The following is a 24087-nucleotide window of genomic DNA, read 5'->3' as shown; positions in this document are numbered from 1 at the left end:
ATTGCGTTCAACCACGACAGTCTTAACGCTACATCACATTGATTTTAACATTAACATACAGTTATAGCATTTACCGTCGAATACGAATACAGATGCTCTTATAGATGGGAAAAAAAATTCAACCAAATTTATGTTTTGAATTTGATGAAAATGAGATCTAAAAGATGACAGAGATTAAAAATTTGGGCGTCTCTTGATTGTTTGAAGAATACGACCACTTTTGAAGTGTGATGATTTTAATATTGTGGGATGTTTTCTTAATTTTGGTCTACCTTATTTCACCATAATACAATTATTTAAAATTCTTGGTGGACAAATGAGAAATTGACTTGGACTTGGAGAACTGAGTCCGAGTGGGTACAATTTGAGCTAATGGGCTTACGAGTAAAAGATTTTGTTAATGGGCCTAATGCCGGCCCGTAAAATGTGAATAGAGAGGAAGAGGGATGGAATTGGATGACGATAAAGCGCCGCCGCCGCACCACCGTTGGCGTTCCTTTCGGCTACTCCTCCCGGTGCTTGCCCATGGCCGTGCTCATTCGATGGACGGCCTATTCTGTCTCCTCTCTGGTTTGCTTTCCTTCTACAAATGCTAGTGCTCGCCTAAATCTGCCACGAGGATCCTTTTCCAGATTTTCCGGCGGTCGCCCCTTCTCGACTTCGCCGATCCATCAAGAATCTGGTATTAATTTCTCCTCCTCCGGATCGTTAATGTTTTCCTCTTGATAAAATTATCCTCATATTTTCTGTTCGCTTATCGAGTACTGGGTTTAGGCGATCCTGCGAGCTCCAAAGTTACGTTGAAGGGGATGGATTTTCGAGAACTCGAAGTAAGCTTACTCTCACTTTGTTTTTGATGTTCATCATTTTGTATCTGCTTTGCTGTGTGTAATATATGATTGTTTTTTTTTTTTTTCACAAGGTTTCCAATTGTAAGCTTTGACTTTAGAGATTATTATTTCGCAACAATTTGGTTAAAAAAACATACTTTTTTGAGCAGAATTGGGTTCAGTCTCAAGGATTTAGGTCCGGGCAGGCATTGATGTTGTGGAAATGCCTCTACGGAAACAACAGTTGGGCACAGAGCTGCGATGAATTGACAGGTCTTGCGCTAGACTTTTTCCAGCTTAGTTGTTCTCTCTTTCTAAAGTTATTCTCAAGAAGATTTTGGTGATATATGATTGCAAATAGGTGATGCATGATTGCAAAAGATAAATTGAGCTCTTATTCTCCCAATATTATAGGACACAATATAAACAGAATTGAATCAAGTCTTTAATAGCAATTGATGGAACAAATAACAACAATTAATCAAGTTACTCTTTATCTGAGTGTTAAGTTCAAGCATTGGATATGATAAAAAGGTATATATGAAAAAAGAACAAACTTTTAGCATCCATTGTAGAGCTTCTTTCTCATTCGCTCCATGAAAAGCTTCACACATGCATCCCACTATAGCGATTTCACTTGCATGTTGTGTTTAGTTCACACTCTCATCCTGCTCAGTCTCAACTTCTAGCGCAGGCTTGTCAAATTATGCCATGTTGTCCTTTTCCAGAAGGAATCACTGACCATTTTTACTTATCTATCCATCCTTGAAGGTTCTGAGTATGCCCTTGTAATAGTGCTCATTATATGAAAAAATCCTCAAATTCCATGTAATGATCAGTAAAAGTTCTGTCCCATTGACAAGTGTTCTTGGACGGTTGGATTGAAGCATGATATCTCATACTGGGATGTATTGGATTGATCATATTGAGTTGAATCTGACTGAGTCAAATCCAGCCTTATTTTGATCCAATTACATCTCGTTATTGATCCACTTCCTCCCAATTTCTGTGCAAGTTGATCTTTTACAACTCAGTTTACTTCCCCCAAGAAGATAGATAACTGTGACACAATTGCAAAGTTGCTCCATAAAATAACACAATTGCTGTTTGATCTCTCCCTGGATGTCTCACTTTGATAGCAAATCAAGGCCAATTTCAACTCCAGGTCCCATCAATAACTTGTTTTTGAACGCCCTGCTGTTTTTGATCTTTCGTTAAGTAATTTTCTATTTCACCATCTCAAAAAAACATGCATTATGTCAATTGCATCAGCTCTTCACATTGACATTTAATTTAGAATTACTTTTTTGTGTACAAAACTTATTGATCTTATTGCTGTTGTATCCTTAATTATTGTTCTGCCATGTATATCTTACTTTGTATTTTTGCAGGGTTAAATAAAGAATTTAGAAAAATGCTGACTGCAAATGTTTCTCTAACGGCATTGTCACTGAAAGAAGTTCTAACAGCATTAGACGGAACTCGAAAGGTAAGTTTGTCTTCATCTATTAATTTTGATCAGTAGTCTATATGTTCAGTTCAAAACCTGCTTTATTCTTGCTTTTAGAGCATTCAAAATTAATTTTGGATCACACAGGAGCTTGCAGATTTTGTTCACGTTGGAAGAGGGATCAGTGATCGAAACAGTTGTCATCCCCTGCAGACAAGGGAGAACTACTGTATGTGTTTCTAGTCAAATTGGCTGTGCCATGAATTGTCAGTTCTGCTACACTGGGAGGCACGTCCATTTTCTTTCTTTTTTTTTTTGTTTAATATTGACTCTGGTTTGCTCATGCTGATGATATATTTTGTTTGGACACCTTGGTATGGACACACTTGGGATAATAGCTAAATCTAACTTGTATCTGAAATATCTCAGGATGGGCTTAAAGAGGCATTTGTCAACGGCAGAAATTGTTGAACAAGCTGTGTTTGCACGCAGGTTATTCACAAGCGAATTGGGACCCATCACAAATGTGGTATTCATGGTATGCACACAATCTTATCAACTAGAATATTTCATAAAGTGATCATTAAAATCACTATGCATCGACATCTCTTGTTGAAAGGTTCATCCGGAATGAACCGTTATAACAAAATAGAAGATATCCCAATGGTTTGAACAATCGGATAAAGAATGTAGAATAAAATAAATGAAGAAGTTAACTCGTTAAAATCTAAACACTATTATAAGTTGAATTAGCACAGCGTTTGCTTATAGCTAGGAGGCTAAGAAACCATTTCAACTTTTACTACGATGTTTGAAAAAGTTAATAATAAGCAGTTAGCATTGCTTATCACATAATTTGGCCGATATTTGGTGTTTTCAAATTGGAACAATTTATGTGGTTATTTTTTTCAAAGTCTGCACTCATTTGATGTGGCTTCTTCTGAAAACTTGATCATTTTGTTTAGGGCATGGGCGAGCCGTTGCACAACATAGACAATGTCATCAAAGCAGCTGCCATAATGGTTCATGACCAAGGTCTCCATTTTAGCCCAAGGAAAGTCACTGTTTCGACCAGTGGACTTGTTCCTCAGTTAAAACGGTTTCTCCGTGAATCACCATGTGCATTGGCGGTTAGTCTAAATGCTACTACAGACGAGGTAACTCATAATGCTTCTCTGACTTGTAATCTTATTGAGGCGGGTTGTTCCGTATGTGTATAGACTATCAATCTAAGAATGTATGTGCAGGTGAGAAATTGGATTATGCCGATCAACAGGAAGTACAAACTGAGCCTCCTCCTCAACACATTAAAGGAAGAACTCTCATCTAAACACAAGTACAAAGTATTATTTGAATATGTGATGCTTGCTGGAGTGAATGACAGGTTTGAGCTGCTTCTATTCTTCTATTATCACAGGCATCAACCCACTTTCATCACCATTTTCATGATTCTAGTGTTCTAACGTTGGCAGCATAGAGGATTCCAAGAGGCTTATTGAACTTGTTCGAGGCATTCCTTGCAAGATAAATCTCATCTCATTTAACCCTCATTGCGGAACTCTGTTCAAGCCGACTGCAAAGGATAAGATGATTGAGTTCCGCAACGTCCTCGCAGAAGCAGGCATCGCTGTGTTCTTGCGACTCAGCAGGGGGGACGATAAGATGGCAGCTTGTGGGCAGCTAGGAAAGCCTGGAGATGTGCAAGCGCCATTGCTTCGTGTTCCTGGGAGATTTCAAATGGCTGTGTAACGTACCAGAGTTGATTTAGCAGGTTTAATCGTCGTTTTATTTTCATCTCATCATGTTCAGGAACTAACCAAGAAATTAGAAAAATTCACGTTACCTTCTCATTCTTCAATTTGTAATCGCACTCTTTTGATGTCCTTTTTTTCAAAAAAAATTTAATTTTTTAGCCATAAGAAAAAATGTTTCTTGGAATGAAAATTTTGGAGAGGCCAAACGGCAGGATTAATTAATGAATTTTAATTTCTAAAATTCAAAATTATTCTTTTTATGAAAAAAGCCCCAACAAATGTTAAAATGGTGCTTTAACCCCTTGCTCGATCCATTAGGGGATAACGATAAGCTGAGCTCCAATTGCTGAGCGAAGGCCATGGGGGCACCGGCCGCAACCCTTGCTTCGGTCCGCCTCTTCTCCTCCTTCCTGCCACCGACACCCTCCGCTCTCGTCCTGCGCGGCCGCCCATTCGTCCGCTATGGCCGCGCCGCTAGGCTCTCGGTCGTCGGCTACATGGAGAGGAAGCCCAACTCCATCTCCGGCTTCGCCAGCAAGTTGATCGGGTCGCTCCCCATAGTGGGCCTCTTCGCCCGCATTCTGAGCGACGAGGGCGGCGTCGGCGAGGATCTGATCGACTTCGCTGAGTTCCGGCGACGAGTAGGGAAGAAATGCAGCATCATGGATTCCAGAGCCTTTTATGAGTTCCAAGACCGCCGCGGAAGAGTTCGTATCTAATCCTTCATACATAAATCTCGTTTTTTTTTTCCTATTTTGTTGTAATTGTTTCCTTTTTTACATAGGCAGGGGATCCACTTTACGTTCTTATGTGTTGCTGGTTGGCTGCACTTGGTGCCGGACTCTTGAAGTCGGAAGAGATACTGGAAGGGGTAGCAAGGCTCCGCATTTCGAATGATATTGAATTTGCGGAAGAGACTTTCTTTGCTAAAATGACTGCTGCGAAGGAGGTGATTTTTCTAGCTTCACCCTCCTTCAGTTTGATATCTTCACTCTTGTCACTTTACTTTCAGCAAAAGAGGGAACAACTCATTAAATCTTATCAATTGAGTTGAAATGTTAATGTAGATGCCTGCAAATATTTCTAGTCTCAAGCTTCTGTATGTTTTCGGCTGGAAGCAACTATCAATTCATATCTTTTCTTAGAATTGCTAGTTGAAGGACTTGCTGGATAGTTGCTAGCTGTGTATGATTGGGTAGTTTCACATAGTTGCGATGGGAAATTATCCTTTGTGAGTACTTCTAAGGGCAAACTCCTAAACAATGAGAAGTAGGTAGATTTTTTGGCTTAATGCCTGGCAAAACAAAATCATGGAATGTAGAAATTATTAAACTGGAGTGCAGTAAGAAAATCTATGAGCTTCAGCATAGCTAGTTATTATCTGTTGATTCCGTTCTATACATTAGTTGATAAACAATCAAATTTAACTCATTGTATGACAATGATTCTTGTTATTGTTATTAGCTATGAATATTTTAATTTTATTGCAGAATTAAGTGTTTTCTCGCATAACTCATGCAGTATTATACTTTGTCATCTCTGTTTATCCTTTAATAACACTTGCCTATTTATTTATTTGGATGGAAATATTTCTCTGATAATAATATTTATTTGGTTTCTTTTGTAACGATTCTTACGGCCCATCTTTCTTGACTGGTTCTATACCGAGCAATAATATTGGTCTTGAACTTCAGATGCCGTCAGCAGGTCTGAGCTTTGATAAACCTATCGAACTGTGGCTTTATTATAACAATAAGTTTCCTGCACATCATTATCTTATTGTCATACCAAATCCCTTTTGCAGCTTTAATTTCTTGTTGGATGTTTGCTGCTTGATAGCATTCTCACAAGTAGAGACTAAAAACGCACTATTGTTAGAAAAAATTTTGAACAGCAGAATTCATGCAAATTCTGTCATAAGTTTTGCCAACTCTGTGTGCATAGGGAATGCTGCTCTTCAAGTGCTGTCTTGCTTTGTTATATCAATTCTTCAATGAGAATTCTTTCTCATATATACTGTGCATAATGCCTGAAATTGATTTCTACTTTTGTCCAGAGGCGAGCCAAAATGAAGAGTGTCGTTCCTGAAACTCCAATGGAGATTAGAGTCGAAAAAGCTTTGGATGCAATTTATGTCTGCTGCTTTGGCAATGATACAATAGAAGAGGAGGACAAAAGATTACTCTGCAATATGCTAAATTCCGTTTTCCCTTCTATTGGAAAAACAGAAATAGATAGAATAGTTAGTTCTATGGTAAAGGAAATAGCTACAGGTGAGAGAACTAATTATCCAGAGCCAAAATCTTTATCCAAAGAGGCCATAGAAAGGCAAAAGAAGGACCTTGAATTTCTGCAACAGAATAGAGAAAACTCCAGTTAACCTTGCTGTTGTATCCAAATTTCTTCAATTATTAATATAAATTTAGTTTGCATATACCAATCTGCCAGAGATTTTTTTTCATTGAAAACAAAGGTATACATTTCTAACTTGTGCAGAGTCCTTTATATGTTATATCAATTTTGTGCAGAATTCAAATGTTTGCCTACTGCTGAGGTAAAATGGTATTGATTACTCCATGATAACCTGTAAGCCAACTCTACTATGAAATTTTACTATTAGCTTGATGTTTGAGTTGGAGAATGTGCGAACTTTTAATATGAGCTTCAAGTTAAGTTGGAATTTGACTTTTAGTTCTTATTGTATTGAAATGGTTATTTTGTTTCTTCCAGTAAGATTGGATCTTGAATTTGTGATTTGTAACGAACTATTTGTACATATCCAGAGAGTGATATATGTTCATGTACACTGGTCCCCTCTGGTCATTGATTTGTTGGAGCATTTTTCTTTCCTATTGACCATACATAGCGGTGATTAATAAAATGCACTATTTCTGCATATTTCAGAACTTTGGTTTTGACTTTGCATAATGCCACTACCTTGCTTGCATTTGCTGATGGCTTGTTTTTATACCTTTGTTTCTGTAAGTTTTAAGTGTCTGGTTCTCGAGCAAATTATCTTGTTTCACTCTTTTCACCTGTTCTAGTTTCCAAGCGAGCAGCTTTTGAATTGAGCCAAAAGCTTGCAACCTGCTGACAGATCCAGAGGTATGTTGGCATATGGATGCAATCCTTGGGATGAGAGAATAAAGTGCCTAAGAGGTAAATGTTAATATGCTAAGTGAATGTTTGGATTTTCAGTCAACATGAAAAGAACAAGATTGATCACAAGACTAACCCGAATGATGCATGAATGTGAAATTAAACTAAAAGCATATGCTGAAATATCTTCCAAGTAAATGTTTCTTATTGGTTGTAAATCCAGATTTAGTGTGTGCATCACTCAGTTAACAGTTTTAACAAATAGATGGCTGACTAGTTTTTTTTTTTTTTTTTGCTTGTACAAATCTTTGGCTTCTGTATTTTAAACATATGTGTAAATTCTTAAATAAAATACAACACAAATTATAAATTGGTCGTTGTAAGCAAGTTCAATGAAGGCATGATTTTGTTATGATAGTTCGAAGTTTCTCAATAGCTTTGTTCTGAAGTTTTAGATTTTGTACAGTTGAAGAATGAATTTTCATTTGCATGACTAATGATAAAACATTCTAGCTGCATATGAGCATTCAACAAACTAATTAGTATTCAGATGGTTGACGAACCAATAAGGTACTGATAAATAAGTTTTAACTTAAATTTACTAACTTGGCAGGTGAAATATCACTTGTCAGTTTGTTAAATGGAGTGAATCAGCATGCGTCAAAGGATGCTGAATGTATCTAGCAAAGCTCCTTCGATGTTTAAATTAGTTCTTGATTGTGGGGGTGGGGAAGAAAAGGAAAATCCGAGTGCCTCAAAGTCCTCTACTATTGTATAACATCGACCTATGGGTCATACTGACGACCGACTTTGTGACGGTCTGATTTATATTGAAGATTGTACTGTATTATATGATAGTATTTGTAAGTTGAATGTATTATATGATAGTATTTGTAAGTTGAAAGTAATATTGAAGAAGTGAAAAATGAAATCCCATATACTCAATCGACTTCAGGGTCATTCGAGTTTAGTCTGTATGTTTTGACATTGAATGGAGAGTCATGTCTATTGAATCTGATCAGATATGGAGACGTTTGGCTATATATTGAGAGCAAATACTATACTTACGCTCAACCCAAAGGCATACCGGGTATATAATAGAATTATGCCGTGTGAGTCATGATTTCGACCGATCTTTATGTCGACCGGTTGTTCACAAGTAGAGTGCTGAATCCTTCAAGCACGACCAACCTTTAAGTCGGTCGTTCTTATATTGAGAGTGATGCGCTAGTTACCATCTCATCTTCACTTTAACTTACCATCTCATCTTAATTTTAATTTCCATGTTATTTTTAGGTCTATTCGTAGCATTCCGTATAAGTATCCTGAGTTATTACCTCGCATCAGACCTTGCTTTCTAAGCATTAGGCTTTGCGATACTACAGTAGTCGAGATGCTACATTTCTGGGGATGTTGGGAAGTTATAATAACCAAAAACACTATAGTGCTCGGAATACTACACAAACTATATTACTACAATTTCCAACATGCCAGTAGTCAGATTGCTGCAGGACTCTCGTAGCCACCACCTTGTGATGCTACAGTTTGACAACGACTCCCAAAAACTCAATCTGCCCGTAAACAATCATACAATATCAATGCATGGTTTAACAACTATCGTCTTTGGCCCCCAACAATCCTAAGTAGGGTTATAAATAAGCTAAGCCGAGTCAAGTTTTGGGATGTTCAAACTTATTTGATAAAGTAATCAAGTCGAGCCGAGCCGAGTCGAGCTTAAAATGAATCAAACTTTTGAAATGAGTGTTCAAGCTTGGCTTGGTTTATTTTTTATGATCTTGAGCTTGTTTGAAATTTGGCTTGAGCTTGGTTCATTTAGATGTTATCAAGCTCTCAATTCAAGCTTGACTTGAGCTTAGTTCGAGCTTGACTTGAGCTTGGTTCGAGCTTGACTTGAGTTTGGTTCGAGCTTGGTTCGTTTAGATGTTATCAAGCTCTCAATTCAAACTTGTTTGATTGTTTGAAATTTTTAGTTGTTTAATTGATTATTGAACTTGATAATTTAAATTTATTTTATTTTATTTTATTTTATTATTTATTTAGCATATTGAAAAGAGTTTTATTAATGAATATGGTTCATGAACGTTGTTCAGGAATGTTAACGAGTTAAACACATATGTGTTCAAACTTGTTTGTTTAGCTTAACGAGTTGTTCAAGCTTGTTTGTTTAATTAATCTTATGTATATTGAATGAACATAATCAAGCTTTTAACAAGTCGAATATCAAACTTATTCACGAACGCTTAATTCATTTACCGTCCTAATCCTAAGTAGAGATTTTCTTCCGGAGGACTATATAGAGATAGACCGAAGGATAATTATTTTTCTCCGCTAAATTCTGCACTTTCATCTGTTTTTTTTTTCCTCTTGCGTATCTGGAATTTCATTCCTGAATATAAAAGTGAAAGTGATCGCGCCGATACACTCAACTAACCCTAATGTTTCTTACTTCGCAGGTTATTGAATCTGGGCCTATGAGGAGGCTTGTGCAGCGTCACAAAAAGGTTTTCAGAGAGGAATCGGAGCAAACCAAAAAGACAGCCGTTTCCATCACGTAATACATCAGTTCCCATCTCGCAATTAAGCCTCTAATCCATCGTCACACCAACTCGTTTGGAATTAATTGCAGGAAATTAATTGCGCTGGCCGACCCAGCGAGCCACAGTCGCTGGCTCGCAGGTGGTGCCCGACCAGCCACTTGCCCGACCATCTCTTCGTGCCACGACGCCGCCACGTGCTCGTCTTCCCACTCCCGCCGACATCTCCATATATTATTATTATTATTATTATTGTTCGCCGGAGACAACTACCTCACCGGCAGAAACCGCCTACTTCGCCAACCGCCGCCGCCGCTATTTTTTCTTTTTTTTTTTGAATCCGCGACGAAGCCGATGGGTTCGATGGATCTGATGGATATTCCTCTGTTGCCTTCCGCGGTCTCGACGAAGCCGATGGGTTCGAAGCGTGAATCCGTGGAATCGGGTTCGCCGCTGCGGAGATCTCGATGGATTGCCCTTTGGTGACAGTTTTGACCTTCCTTTCGAGTATTCGGTTGTGGGCATTTTGGTCATTTTGATTATCCTGTTGGGTTTCTACTTATAGGGGGGAGGGTTGAGTCGCACGGGTCGCTGAAGAGGCAAATTCTTTCCTCCTTTCCCTGGTCAAAATTGAGTCGTCCTGTTCCGATCCAGATCCATCGACCCGCGGCGGCCGCCGGAGATGATGGCGCGAGCGGCGGTGGGGGTCCGCGTTCCGTGTCCGGGGATGGCGGCGGAGGGAATGGCAGGGCGGATGCGGCGGACGCAATCGTCTCCGCAGCTGCGGTGTTCACTTGCCGTCGTACGCTCGACGGCCTCGCCGACTGCTTCGTTGAAGAGCGGAAGGTCGGTCGGGGTGCTGTTTCCATTCGGTGGGATCATTTCCAACAGGATCCGGTCGTTTATGTTCGAGGAGGAGGAGGAGGAGGAAGAGTCGGCGAGCGCCGGCGAACTGAGGCTGGTGGAGGAGATCGAGGCCGATGCGGGAACGGAGATCCGCCAGCGCGCGAACTGGGTGTCTCGTATCTTGGAACTCCGGCGAAGGTGGAGGGATCGGCAGCGGCGGCAGCAGCAGCCGAGCGACGCGAAGGGAGGAGACGACGAAGTCGAAGGGAAGGAGGACGGGTATTGCGGCGTGAGCTACGACGACATGTCGCCGGAGGAGGCGAACGGGAATCAGGGCGAGTGGGATCGGGAATCGTTCGCGAGGTTGCTGCAGCCAGCGGCGTGGTCGGACACGATGCTCTTCTCCCAACTCGCGTTCCTCTGCACCAAGGCGTACAAGATCGCGGACATCAAGGTGAAAGCTCTCCCTTCAATCTCGGCCCTCCATTTCAATTCCAACGGCTTTCGTTTTTCCACAGACTCGCAGCTGTTCCACAACTGCCTAACAATTTGGAATTTTTTTCCGCAAATTTAAATGTTTATTTATTATGCATGTGACCACGTACCCATTCTTTATGTCGATTTGTCGTGACGCGTATGAGGGCCCAAATAATTCATTAATGGGCTGTATTGGGCCGGACATGGTAGGTGGAGGAGTTGCGCGCTTGGTACGGACTCGAGTTCGTGACCTCGTCCTTGGAGAAGAAGTCGGCGGCCGCCATCAGGGCCAAGCTCGAGGTCGACTCCACGCGGCCCCTACCGTCTCCCCCCGTCGCCTCCTCCCTCGCTTACGAGGTCGCGGCCTCCGCCGCCTCCTACGTCCACTCCGGCGCCAAGGTAAACGTTCCTCTCGCCGGCGGAAGCGGGGCCGTTGGAAGCTGCTTCCCTTCCGAGTCCTGCAGTGATGCGGGGACTACGAACATCCGCAGCTACAAGAATCCCGAGGTGGCCGCGTGCGTGGCAGCGTCGACGATGACGGCCGTGGTGGCGGCGGAGGCGGCGGTGAGGCAGGAGGCTGCGAAGGATCTCCGCTCCCTCCATTCCTCCCCCTGCGAGTGGTTCGTGTGTGACGAAGCGCGCACGCGCACCCGCTGCTTTGTGATCCAGGTGCGTTGACGCGACACTCTGCTATTTAAAAAAAGGGACTCTTTCGTCTTCTACAACGCATTGGCTCTCATTCCTCAGGGATCCGACTCGCTGGCTTCTTGGCAAGCAAATCTGTTCTTCGAGCCTACCAAATTCGAGGTAAACTGAATCTCTTTCATTCCTAATCCGTTGCAAGCTCATCGAAATCGACGTTTTTCACGAGCAGAGGATGGATGTTCTGGTTCACCGGGGGATCTACGAAGCGGCTAAGGGCATATACGAGCAATTCCTTCCGGAGGTCGCGGAACACCTCCGTCGATACGGCGACGGCGCCAGGTTTCGTTTCACTGGCCATTCCTTGGGCGGCAGCCTCTGCATCCTCGTCGCGTTCATGCTGCTGGCTCGAGGCAACGTGGAGCGCCGCCATCTCCATCCGGTCGTCACCTTCGGGACGCCGTCCGTGTTCTGCGGCGGCGAGAGGGTCCTGCAGGCGTTGGGCTTGGACGACGGCTTCGTCCTCTCCGTCATGATGCACCTCGACATCGTCCCCAGAGCCTTCTCCTGCGACTACCCCGACCAGGTCGCTCAGCTCCTCAAGCGGCTCAACGGCGCCTTTCGATCCCATCCTTGCCTTAACAATCAGGCACTCTTCCTGCTACAATCTTTACTCCCGTCAATTGGATTGCTATTAACTTGTGATTTGGTGTTGCAGAAAGTACTGTATTCTCCTCTTGGCCGGACGTACATCCTCCAGCCGGACGACCAGTCCTCTCCCTACCACCCTCTTCTGCCGCAAGACTCCGCCCTCTACGTGTTCGACGGGAAGCACACCGGCAAAGAAGGAGGTCAATCGCAAGCCGCGGCTGCCTCTGCCAGCGCACTGCGAGCCTTCATCAACTCTCCCCATCCATTGGAGACGCTGAGCGACCCCCGGGCCTACGGCTCCGAGGGCACCATCCTCCGCGACCACGACTCGAGCAATTACGCGAGGGCGATCGCCGGCCTGATTCGGCGGCACAACAAGCACCTCCGGAGGAGGTCAAGGAAGCAGCGGCTGGAGCAGTGGTGGCCGCTCCTCACCTCTGCCGCTGCCGGCTCCTGCGCAGGTCATCAAAATCCGATCTTGCAGAAGCCTCCGCAGCTGGTGCCCAACGAAGTGGCCACTACCACTACCAAAGGGTTTTGAGCAGGCTCACAATCTGCTCTACATTGATTCTTGATATATACATGGACGAATAGATCAGTTGTTGCAATAGAGGATCGATGGTTTCCTCTTTGTAAAGCGCATAACTAAGTGGAAATATTGATACAGTGATGTCCAGTGAAAATTTTTTGCAGTGTCCGATCGATCACCTTTAAAATTAGTCAGATCAGAAAACCTAACATGATTTATGTCCAAACCATTCTACAAGGAAGTAATACTTGATAAGTATAAAGTAGCCAACCTCGAGTTTGCAGCATATGCAGAAGTCCTGTATGATTAAATTAACAAGCAGATGTTGCTAAGAAATTCAGTGTAAGAGCTAGAAGAGTAAATGAATATCATAAGAGTGAACATGGAGAATAAGCTAGGAACAGCAATAACCATGGTTGTGCTAGCCAGTTTAGTTTAGTTTGGAACAGAAATTATAAGATCTGAGAATTCCCTAGACAGCTTCAACTAAGTTTGAAAGATTGTAAGTTAGCATGCATTACAGATATGTTAAGCATTTAGGTTCATCGAGGTCTATGTTGTCTTTTTCCTGCAATTTCATGTTAGTGTATTTTGGCAGCAACAAGAATTGTGAATTTGGACGACATTTCTCTCGTGTTGAGGTCAACAATGAGGTAGTAAGATACAGAGAAGTTAGTAAGTGGCCTTGATCAGCTAACTTTGATGAAGGTGAGACATTTAGTAGAAGTGGAGAACACATAAGTTTAAATGGTATCATAAAAAAACAAAAATATAAAATAAGTGTGATAACCAGGATGATTTGTAGTTGCACCATAGTCCCGGGATTTTAAAATTCAACTAAAATGTGAAATAAGTGTGTTATAGAAATTTAAAAATTAGGTATGTTTTTTTTAAAAAAAATTCATAATTTAAAGTATTTTTTTTTATAATTTAAGTCTCATAAATGTTTCGAAATGTTCCAGTGTAATAGATCTGTCTCATTTCTTATCCTCGCATTACAATCCGGGCTTTGATGAATTTGAGAAATGAATTGCTGCAAATCCATTTCCTTACCATCTTCCACGTGTCAGCATAAAGTCACCGACGTGGAAAACAAGTGCCTAAATCTGTCTGCTCCGATCAAATCTAGCTTAGATTACGCCGATCCACTTTATCCGTCAACGTATCTAGCGGAGCATTGGATGTCGATGTGGTCCAATCAAGGGACAGATTGCCATATCCCCAAGTTATGTAATTGGATTTCCAATATCCGTTAGGAGCCTGCCCAATTTCTCATTATTCATCCAATAATTTCGAAAGGCGAGATCGAACACTCTGGGTTCCTGCTCAGACTCTCTCCCACGCTTTCCTCCTCTCCTCATGGCTGCCCCCAGATTGATCTGCTTTTCCAGCCACTTCAAGGCTTCCTCTCTTACTCAGCCCTTGTTTGATCTCCGGCTTCAAACTGGAGTTTTCAAGGTTGAATTTTGGTTCTGGGTGTGTGTGTTAGCCTGTTAGGGTTCTTCCCTACCAGCTCTCTGTTAGGTTAATTTCTTTGAGAGAGGAATGATTCTTCCTTAGGTTTCTGTTTTCTGTTTCTGTAAGATAGAAATGCTGTTTGAATGGACTATCTCCTGCTCTTCCTTATCTTCCATGTTTCAGTTGAATTTTTAGCTTTAAAGTTGAACTTTTGGAATCTTAGTTGATGTTCATATTGTTTTTTGGGTGTGGTTGTTGATCTCATTATTTAGGAATGTGTTCTTTTTTGAAAAAAAAAAAATAAATACAGAGATACTAATTGCTGAAGCTTTGAATGTATTTGATGAGTGAATGAATGACTGATTGGTTGCAGCCAAGAAGAAGGTTATATGTTTGTGCGTCGTTGCTATCGGACGCCGGGGAGTACTACTCGCAGCGGCCTCCGACTCCACTGCTGGACACTGTCAACTATCCGATCCATATGAAGAATCTCTCTGCCAAGGTTAACCGATAATACAAAGGATGAAGTGCCACTCATGTGTTCTGTGAAATGCCCCTATTGGTTTCTGATTCTATTCTGTTATTCTTTTCGATGCAGGAGCTCAAACAGCTCGCGGATGAGCTCCGTTCCGATGTCATCTTCCATGTCTCGAGGACGGGAGGTCATCTTGGTTCGAGCCTTGGAGTTGTTGAGCTCACAGTTGCTCTGCACTTTGTGTTCAATGCTCCCCAAGACAAGATACTTTGGGATGTGGGGCACCAGGTTTCTAAAATCCCTGTATCAACTCTCTTCATTATAAGTCGATGAAAATTGCAATCTTATTTGAGTGGTTTTGGTTTGGAAACTATTTTGCAGTCATACCCGCACAAGATACTGACAGGAAGGCGGGACAAGATGCCTACATTGAGGCAAACAAATGGGCTATCTGGGTTCACGAAGCGCTCTGAAAGCGATTATGATAGCTTCGGAACCGGTCATAGTTCCACCACTATATCAGCTGCGCTTGGTATGCTCCGTATTCAGTATACTAATTAAGGCCAAGATCATTAACATAGTTGTGCCAATTTATGTTTGATTTCAAGGGATGGCTGTTGGGAGGGATCTGAAGGGCAAGAAGAATCATGTCGTAGCAGTGATTGGAGATGGGGCCATGACGGCTGGACAAGCATATGAAGCTTTGAACAATGCCGGTTATCTTGACTCTAACATGATTGTCATTCTCAATGACAATAAGCAGGTCTCTTTGCCCACAGCCAGTCTCGACGGGCCTATTCCGCCTGTTGGAGCTTTAAGCAGCGCCCTCAGCCGATTGCAATCTAGCAGACCACTACGAGAACTGAGGGAGGTTGCCAAGGTTAGAATGAAGAATCTAAAAATAATGTGTGTGAATGATCAAACATTTGGACCCTTGTTCTTGTTATTTTCATGAGTTTTAATTGTATGGTTGGAATTATTTAGGGAGTTTCAAAGCAAATTGGTGGATCAATGCATGAACTTGCAGCAAAAGTCGATGAATATGCACGAGGAATGATCAGTGGTTCGGGATCAACTTTGTTCGAAGAACTTGGTCTATACTACATTGGCCCGGTTGATGGCCACAATGTGGATGATCTTGTTACCATACTTGAGGAGGTTAAGGAGACCAAGACTACAGGTCCAGTTCTTATACACGTCGTAACAGAAAAGGGACGAGGGTATCCCTACGCAGAGAGAGCTGCCGATAAGTATCACGGTGATTTTCATTCAATTTTGTGTTAAAACAAACATATTAGCTCTCTTTTTTTTGTGTGTTGGTATCACAATATGCTCTCTTTTCTTTAGGTGTTGGCAAATTTGATCCGGCGACCGGGAAACAATTCAAGTCAAGCTCTCAGACTCAGTCTTTTACCAATTATTTCGCCGACGCATTGATAGCTGAGGCAGAGGCGGACAGAAACATAGTTGCAATTCATGCAGCAATGGGAGGTGGAACCGGGCTTAACTATTTCCTTCGTCGCTTTCCGACTAGATGCTTTGATGTTGGTATAGCGGAGCAACACGCAGTTACATTTGCAGCTGGTCTAGCCTGTGAAGGTCTTAAGCCATTCTGCGCGATCTACTCGTCGTTCTTACAACGAGCCTACGACCAGGCAAGCCGCTTCCAAAGTCCTTATTTGCGAGAACATGTTGATCGAGAGAGACAACATGGATCAAAATGAAATGTTTTGAGTTTGTTTGGCAGGTGGTTCATGATGTGGATTTGCAGAAACTCCCAGTAAGATTTGCAATGGACCGAGCAGGCCTTGTGGGAGCGGATGGACCGACTCACTGCGGTGCCTTTGATGTCACCTACATGGCATGTCTTCCCAATATGATTGTCATGGCTCCTTCCGATGAGGCAGAACTGTTTCACATGGTTGCCACTGCAGCAGCCATTGACGACCGGCCATCCTGCTTGCGATACCCTAGAGGAAACGGAATCGGTGTTCCTCTACCTGCAGGAAACAAAGGCGTCCCGCTTGAGGTATCAAGGAGATCATACATTTGAATTCTCGATACAAACTCTCTGATCGAGAATAACAAGTGCTTGACGAATGTTGTTTACAATTGATAGATCGGAAAAGGCAGAATTATGATCGAGGGCGAGAGGGTGGCACTTCTGGGATATGGAACAGCAGTTCAAAGCTGCCTACTCGCGGCTTCGATCTTAGAACAACATGGCCTAAGGGTTACGGTGGCTGACGCACGATTCTGCAAGCCGCTTGATCATGCTTTGATTCAAAATCTGGCCAAGCATCATGAAGTGCTAATCACAGTTGAAGAAGGATCGATCGGAGGGTTTGGTTCTCATGTGGCCCAGTTCATGGCACTCAATGGCCTTCTTGATAGCACAATCAAGGTGAGATATATCGGATTTAGTATCAAAGTCTAAAGTATGAATTTTGATCATGTTTTTTTCGCTTGCCTCGAACAGTGGAGGCCGCTGGTTCTTCCCGACCGATATATCGACCATGGAGCACCGATGGATCAGCTAGCAGAGGCTGGCTTGACACCATCTCATATCGCCGCAACAGTGTTCAATATACTTGGGCAAACAAGGGAGGCACTTGAGATCATGTCATGAGGGATAGATGGATAGCAAATGTTTCATTTGTTCTTTTATCCTCTCTTTGGATAACTGAGTAATTTTTTTAGAATACATATTAGTTAGGATGTGAGCAAAATTATAACAATTGTGAACAAAATTATAACCTTAAGTAATTTTAACAAACAATTTTGATCTATTATTACAGTAATTTTAATCAAATTGTAAAAAAAAAAAATCACCAACAAATAATATTAAAGAATATTGGAGCAACTTAACATTGAAGTAATTTTAACCAACACTACGCTGGAGCAATTTCAGATATTACTACATTGTTGAACCAATCTAAAAGGTATTTCTGATATTTTTACTAATAATAAAAAATAAAAGGGGGCTCTTTTATTATTTTTTCCCCCCAAAATTTTTCCTCCATGTTGAGATCACTTTACCTTTTATGTTAAATAAATAATCACTGAAACAATGACAAGGAGATGCCTCCTCAGCAGATATCTACAAGTATTAATGCACAGAAGTAAATCACAAATCACTGCTTTGCTTTAGCATTATCGGTGGATCGGGGAGATTACGGAAATCAATTCCCAGCCTCTGATATGTTCTGAAATAACAAGAGTTGGACCAAACAAAGTTAAAATCAAGCAAGTTAACGTAACTTCTACTCAAGAATTCCAAGTCAAAGTATGTAGAACAATCATTATTACTGAGGAGAAAAGCACTATTTCCATATCATGGTCTTCAACTCAGTCGGACCATAGCAAAGAGAATCAAGTTCCTAAAAATTGTGAGATCCAAAGTAATATGTTTAGCTTACTTTTACATTTAAACTTAGTATATTTTAGTCGAGCCACATAGAGTTGGTTCACTTGGATGTAAAATAGGAAAGCAGGGCTGCAGGGGAAGGTGAGGGAAAGAATCGGAAAATTGCAAATGAATCATAGGGTTATTGTTGAGCCAGTTCACCATTTTATGACGAAAAAATTGTAGGATAGTCAGCTAATGCATGCACCCTATCTTGAGATTGATGGGCTGAGGCACAAGAACTTAACCCTCCCACTCTCTCCCTCTTCCTATTCCATGCTGCATCAAGTGGTACAAGAGCGCAAACTACATCCACGGCATCTTCTATCTAATACATAAAAGAAAAAAAAATACCACTATAACTATTCCGATCCAAGAAAGATTTCTGTTGGTTTACCAACACTGTTATGGTAGTTGCTACATGTAAATAGGTTTTCATTAATTGGCTTAATACTAATATCCATCAAGCATGTGCATTAGCTATTGCTACTACCTACGGGGTAAAGTAGCAAAACAGTCTAATTAAGTTGCAATTAGGACCTTTATTTTAAACTTCTACAAAACACTATAAAAAAAAAGAGGTTGTTGAGTTTGCAACCTCAATACTTAATAAAAAAGAGGTACATCTTCCTTTTATACCACATCTTCAAGCATTCTATGTGAACCAAAGAGTAAAAGTAAATGACGAAAAATCTTTTTCTAATAGTTGAAGTTACAGAATAAGCATAGTTATTAGCTTGATATTTGCTTAATCCTAGAGTTTAATGCTAACCTTATCCACCATAATGGCACATCAGTATTTGTAAGAACACTAATGCTAATAGATTAGCAACTTAAGATAAATATGAGCATTTGTGAGGTAAAACTCACCCAGTAATATCTCCATTCAAAAGCTATGAAACTCAGTAATATGCTGGTTTGTCAGTTAGCAAAAGAATCATCTGGACTTCCTCAAATATCAAGTAACAAAAGCATCATCAGAATTTCCCAAACCATGTTTCCACATCATGCCAAAGACTGACTCTGCCTCTGATCTCCTTCCTGTGTTAGCATATGCCTTGTACATAATCAGAAATGTTTTCCTTGTTCGGTCAAATCTAAAATTCTCCATCTCATCCAAAACCCCATGCATCTCACCCAAGCGGTTCTGCTGCCCATACATCACCATCTTGCAGTGGTACAATGACCGGCAAAGCCGCCACCCAGCAGACTCTGCCTTTTTAATGAATCCAGCTAGCCGGTCCACTGCATTATTGTTGAAGTAACCGGAAAGGATCGACAGCATCACTCCTGTAGTAGTCACTATAGTTTGTCGCTGGAATGCCTCAGCTATTAATCTTTCCATAACCTCAATCAAGCCTTCCTGTGCATACATCCTGATCAAAAGCACATTGAGCCAAGCCCTATATTCATCCTCTGGTATTAACTTCATCAAAGCTTCCACCTTTTTGATTCGATCAGGTTGAGAACTCTTAGTATAGGCACATATCATTGTTCGGAGCAAAGTCATCTGCTGACTATTAACAGTCTCCTTTACTTGATCGTAAATCTGCTCCATCTTCTCTAAATTCCCTGAGTAGGCATAACCCCTCAACATCAGAAAAAGGGTGTTATCATCAGGCTTGATTGGCCCTTCCAACATAGATTGGTATATATTCTCCACTTTGTCCCACCTCCATGCCGTAACATACGCAGCAATGACAGTATTATAGGTATTGATGGTGTAGGGAAGCTCTGAGTCCTCAATCTCTTTGAGGACTTTCTCCAAATGATCCACAAGCATGGAACGAGAAAACAATGAAAGGAGAATGTTGTAAGTGACAATCGTGGGCTTGCACTTGGCATCGTTCTTCAAATCTTCAAACACGAGGATCGCTTTATTCGTGAGGCCATTGTACATGCAGGTGGACATGAGCGCATTGTAGATGCAGGTCTCATTGATGCCAGCAGCTATTGCGTCGCAAAAGAGCTCGGTTGCGAGCGTATCATTCTTAGTGCGTCCGGCCAGGGTGATCGCCTTGGAGTACTCCTCGGGTAGCACCGAGATCTCACAAGACAGCTTCTTTCTCCAGTCAAAGACCTACAATCGCTTAACCATTGTCGATACGCTGTGCAAAATTCATAAGGTAGCGAGAGGGGAAGAAGGGAAACCTGGAGGGCGAGGAGGGGGTGCGATTGGAGGCGCGATAGGAGCTCGACGGAAGCGAAGCCAGCAGGGGGGCGGCGCAGAAGGTCAGGAAAGCATCCGGAGCCCAAGGAAGCTTCAAGACCCTGGCCATCGGGGAGGGCGAGGAGCTCGTCCGCGAGCGCGTGAACGGAAAATCGGAGAGACTCCTTGTCCTCTTTGGAGACCTCGGAGTGGCTCTCGGAGAGGAGGAGAATGCGCTCGCGGAGGTCGGAAATATCATCGGAGCAAAACCAGCGGGGTCCGGAGGGAGCAGCATGAGGGCGGCGCGCGAGCGTAGGGCTTCGGAAACGGGGAATCGAAGATCGGAGGGAGGAGAAGCGGCGGCGGAGTAGGAGGAGGGCGACGAGCTGCTTTCTCGCCATTTAGGTCGCGTAGGTTGGAGACGAAGCAAGTATCTTGCGATCACAAGTACTGCGCTTGGATAGGCTTTAATAGGCCCAATAATAACATCGCGTTTATTCGGGCTTTCGAGCGCCGAGGGCTAATATAAAAATATTATAGAAACTTTCAAATTTTTTTACTATTTTTTTTATAATATTGGATTCAAATGAAAAAATCATAAAGAAATCTTCATTACAACTTTAATTTACCATAATACTATGAACAATATGTAAGTTTTTTTAAAAAAAATATTGATGTAAAAGAGTGGGACTCAAAATAATAAGCCTAAGAATTTTTAGGATATTTTGATGATTTTCAATTTCTAAATAGTATTTAATTAAAAAGACATAAAGGCTTTAGTTACATTCGGTTGAAGTTAACTGTCACTTACAGAAAAGAAAAATTAAAAGTTAAGAATTATTAAATTATCTAAAATGAGAGTAGGATGGACAAGTGTTTATAGAAGAATTTTTTATCTATCAACCAATTTTTTTTTGTTGGATATATAAAAAATATATACACGATAATTAAGATTGAAGTTATTCATGTTATCAAATCTAAATATAGTTCTAATAGCCTGTATATGTATCTATATACTCCTATACATTTTCTGCAATTCGATTGACCCTCATCGAATAAACTGTTATTATTAGTAATCATCCACTTGATACAACAGCAAAGAAAATAAAAGAGGTGTCTTGGAATGAATAAGTTTATTAATTTGCGGTAGTTGAGGTATGAAATATTGCCACATGATGTATTAAGGTTGAAATTTGGTGTGTTCGAGCGTACCTTCTCTCATGCCTAGGGATCGATTAGTGGGGGCACCTGCGAGTGAGTGAATTTCCTTTTCCTACATGTTTTCAAATTTCTTATTTTATATTTCATTCAGAATGATGTTAATATTATCTTTATTGATTTTTCAAAAAAAATGATTTAAATGTTTTATTTTATAATATTTATTAGAAGTTCTAGTCATTGGTATTTTATCTGAATATTAAAATTTAAATGTTTTATTTTATAATATTTATTGGAAGTTCTAGTCATTGATATTTTATCCGAATCTTAGTTTGTCTGAGTCTTTAGGTGTTTAGTTATTTGATTTCGTGTCTGAGAAAACGTCTTGGGTGATCCTATTATATACCCTATTATATAGGAGTTATGGCTTAATACTAGGTTGAAGTGTTCTGATGTAAAGCATATTTATAGGCTCTTTTTCTTCATCAATTTGATGAGTTTTTTCATTCCAATACGTCTCTTTTGTTTTCTTTGCCGTTGTATCAGTGGTATAGAGCCAGGTTCGAAAAAGCAACAGCTTTCATCTTGTAGTAGCAAGACTCAATGGTGTTTGAAAATAATTTTGTACAACTCGTGATTCCACATTTTAATAGTTACTATGACCATTGGAGTATGCTAATGGAGAATCTTCTATTTTCAAAATAGTATTGACCAATCATTGAATCTAGAATTCAAGCACCAGCAACAAATGTAGTCTTGATTGATGTCTAGAAAATAGAGTTGAAAGGGAGAAAACTCAAAGACTTGAAGACAAAAAGTTACCTTTTCCAGACAATTGATCGTCCTATCTTGGAAAAAATTCTTAGCAAAGAAACTTCCAAAGATATTTGAGATTCCATGAAGAAAAAATATCAAGGCTCTGCTAAAGTGAAGTGTGCACAACTTCAAACTTTGAGAAGAGATTTTGAGACTCTACAAATGAAGGATGGGGAATCTGTCACCAGTTACTATGCAAGGACTATGGAGATCAACAACAAAATACGATTTCATGGTGAGAAGATGGGAGATGTCACCATTGCGGAGAATATATTACGTTCCCTGACATCAAAGTTTGATTATGTTATGTGTTGCATTGAAGAATCCAAAGATATAGATGTATTTTCTCTGGATGAACTGCAGAGCTACTTGGTCCATGAATAGAAGATGAACCAAAGTTCAACTTCAAAGGAGTAAGCTTTAAAGGTTTCTATCTCTACTCATTTCTCAAACTCTAGAGGAAGGGATAGAGGTAGAGATAGAGGAAGGGGAGATCGAGGCAATAGAGATGACAGCAGGTATTTTGAAACAGATAATGATCATTTTCAGGGCAAAGACAGAGGATGAGATCAACATTTTGACAAATCAAATGTAGAGTGCTTTAGATGTCATAAATTTGGACATTATCGTTTTGAATATTATGCTAAGCTACTTGAAGACAAAGAAAAGGAAGCACAATCGAATTTTGCCAAAAAGAAAGAAGTGGAAACAGTGTTAATGGTTGTTTAAGCTAATTAGGAACCTGAGTCTGATATTTAGTATGTGGATACTGTTAGTGCAATATCCCTCAGGTCAAGGCTGACCTGGTTAACCAAGCTTGAGTTTTGATTTGGGTTTCGATGTTTGACGATACAAGACTTCGATGATATGGACAAGTGCAGGTGCAGTTGTTCATTTGGGGAGATTGTTTGGTGCAATTCCCCTCTGATCAGAGTCTGATCAGTTTGGTTGGAGAAGAGTCAGGTAGGTCAAGGTTGATCAGATATTTGACTGGGAAGTCCTAACTGGATGTTAGGCAGAAGGAAAATCCTGGTGAGTGAAGCCAGGTGAAAGACCTAGTGAGTGAAGCTAGGCAGTTTGAAAGTCCTGGTGAGTGAAGCCAGGCAGAAGAAAAATCCTGGTGAGTGAAGCCAGGTGAAAGACCTAGTGAGTGAAGCTAGACAGAGAGAAAATCCTAGTGAGTGAAGCTAGTTGAAAGTCCTGGTGAGTGAAACTAGGCAGAAGAAAATCCTAATGAGTGAAGCTAGGTGAAAGTCCTAGTGGGTGAAGCTAGGCAATTGGAAGTCTTGGTAAGTGAAGCCAGACAGATGAGAAATCCTGGTGAGTGAAGCCAGGTGAAAGTCCTAGTGAGTGAAGCTAGGCAGTTGGAAGTCCTGGTGAGTGAAGTCAGGCAGATGAGAAATCCTGGTGAGTGAAGCCAGGTGAAAGTCCTAGTGAGTGAAACTAGGCAGTTGGAAGTCCTGGTGAGTGAAGCCAGGCAGATGAGAAATCCTGGTGAGTGAAGCCAGGTGAAAGTCCTAGTGAGTGAAGCTAGCCAGTTGGAAGTCCTGGTGAGTGAAGCCAAGCAGATGAGAAGTCCTGGTGAGTGAAGCCAGGCACGGGTAAAGTCCAGATGGGTCAAGGTTGACCAGGCATCTGGTGAAAGTCCAAGTAGGTCAAGGAAGTGACCGGATACTTGACATGATGAGGAAAAGTCCAAGTGGGTCAAAGGAATTGACCGGACACTTAGTAAGGGAGTCCTGACAGGTCAAGGGTGACCAGATGCTAGGCATGATGTACCAACATGTCAAGG

At 41.3% G+C, this 24087-nt stretch overlaps 5 protein-coding genes across 8 annotated transcripts; 4 read left to right on the top strand and 1 right to left on the bottom strand.

The window, feature by feature from the left end:
- The first annotated feature begins 460 nt into the window (after positions 1-460).
- LOC122051280 (dual-specificity RNA methyltransferase RlmN-like) lies at positions 461-4138 on the top strand. 2 transcript variants are annotated; one of them, XM_042612316.1, is made up of 9 exons: positions 461-682; positions 775-830; positions 1001-1103; positions 2222-2319; positions 2438-2568; positions 2710-2818; positions 3246-3437; positions 3528-3664; positions 3753-4138. In XM_042612316.1, the coding sequence occupies exons 1-9, from the start codon at positions 526-528 to the stop codon at positions 4027-4029; spliced, it is 1260 nt and encodes a 419-aa protein (XP_042468250.1). In that variant the 5' UTR covers positions 461-525; the 3' UTR covers positions 4030-4138. The 2 variants fall into 2 exon arrangements, with proteins under 2 accessions (XP_042468250.1, XP_042468249.1); XM_042612315.1 differs by having other exon boundaries at positions 763-830.
- A 255-nt stretch (positions 4139-4393) lies between these two features.
- LOC122051281 (photosystem I assembly factor PSA3, chloroplastic-like) lies at positions 4394-6468 on the top strand. Its single transcript, XM_042612317.1, has 3 exons — positions 4394-4741; positions 4819-4983; positions 6091-6468. The coding sequence occupies exons 1-3, from the start codon at positions 4394-4396 to the stop codon at positions 6412-6414; spliced, it is 837 nt and encodes a 278-aa protein (XP_042468251.1). The 3' UTR covers positions 6415-6468.
- Positions 6464-12987, top strand: LOC122051278 (phospholipase A1 PLIP1, chloroplastic-like). Of its 3 annotated transcripts, none has more exons than XM_042612313.1 (8): positions 6464-7193; positions 9608-9705; positions 9781-10170; positions 10254-10988; positions 11222-11680; positions 11759-11818; positions 11886-12302; positions 12372-12987. In XM_042612313.1, the coding sequence occupies exons 4-8, from the start codon at positions 10371-10373 to the stop codon at positions 12843-12845; spliced, it is 2028 nt and encodes a 675-aa protein (XP_042468247.1). In that variant the 5' UTR covers positions 6464-7193; positions 9608-9705; positions 9781-10170; positions 10254-10370; the 3' UTR covers positions 12846-12987. The 3 variants fall into 3 exon arrangements, with proteins under 3 accessions (XP_042468247.1, XP_042468246.1, XP_042468248.1); XM_042612314.1 differs by having other exon boundaries at positions 6499-6620; positions 7079-7193; positions 9781-10988; XM_042612312.1 differs by having other exon boundaries at positions 9781-10988.
- A 1115-nt stretch (positions 12988-14102) lies between these two features.
- LOC122051277 (1-deoxy-D-xylulose-5-phosphate synthase 1, chloroplastic-like) lies at positions 14103-17470 on the top strand. Its single transcript, XM_042612311.1, has 10 exons — positions 14103-14291; positions 14665-14793; positions 14890-15054; positions 15148-15298; positions 15375-15646; positions 15751-16024; positions 16114-16421; positions 16514-16795; positions 16886-17170; positions 17246-17470. Exons 1-10 carry the CDS (start codon positions 14193-14195, stop codon positions 17393-17395), a joined length of 2115 nt encoding a protein of 704 aa, XP_042468245.1. The 5' UTR covers positions 14103-14192; the 3' UTR covers positions 17396-17470.
- A 140-nt stretch (positions 17471-17610) lies between these two features.
- On the bottom strand, positions 17611-20754 carry LOC122051276 (pentatricopeptide repeat-containing protein At2g30780-like). Its single transcript, XM_042612310.1, has 3 exons — positions 20324-20754; positions 19043-20252; positions 17611-17972 (listed from the first exon to the last, which is right to left on the bottom strand). Exons 1-2 carry the CDS (start codon positions 20720-20722, stop codon positions 19131-19133), a joined length of 1521 nt encoding a protein of 506 aa, XP_042468244.1. The 5' UTR covers positions 20723-20754; the 3' UTR covers positions 17611-17972; positions 19043-19130.
- Positions 20755-24087: the final 3333 nt, after the last annotated feature.

This window comes from Zingiber officinale, chromosome 3A, assembly GCF_018446385.1.
Source record: "Zingiber officinale cultivar Zhangliang chromosome 3A, Zo_v1.1, whole genome shotgun sequence".
Classification (NCBI taxonomy): Eukaryota; Viridiplantae; Streptophyta; class Magnoliopsida; order Zingiberales; family Zingiberaceae; genus Zingiber; species Zingiber officinale.
This window is presented reverse-complemented; position numbering and strand designations above follow the sequence as displayed.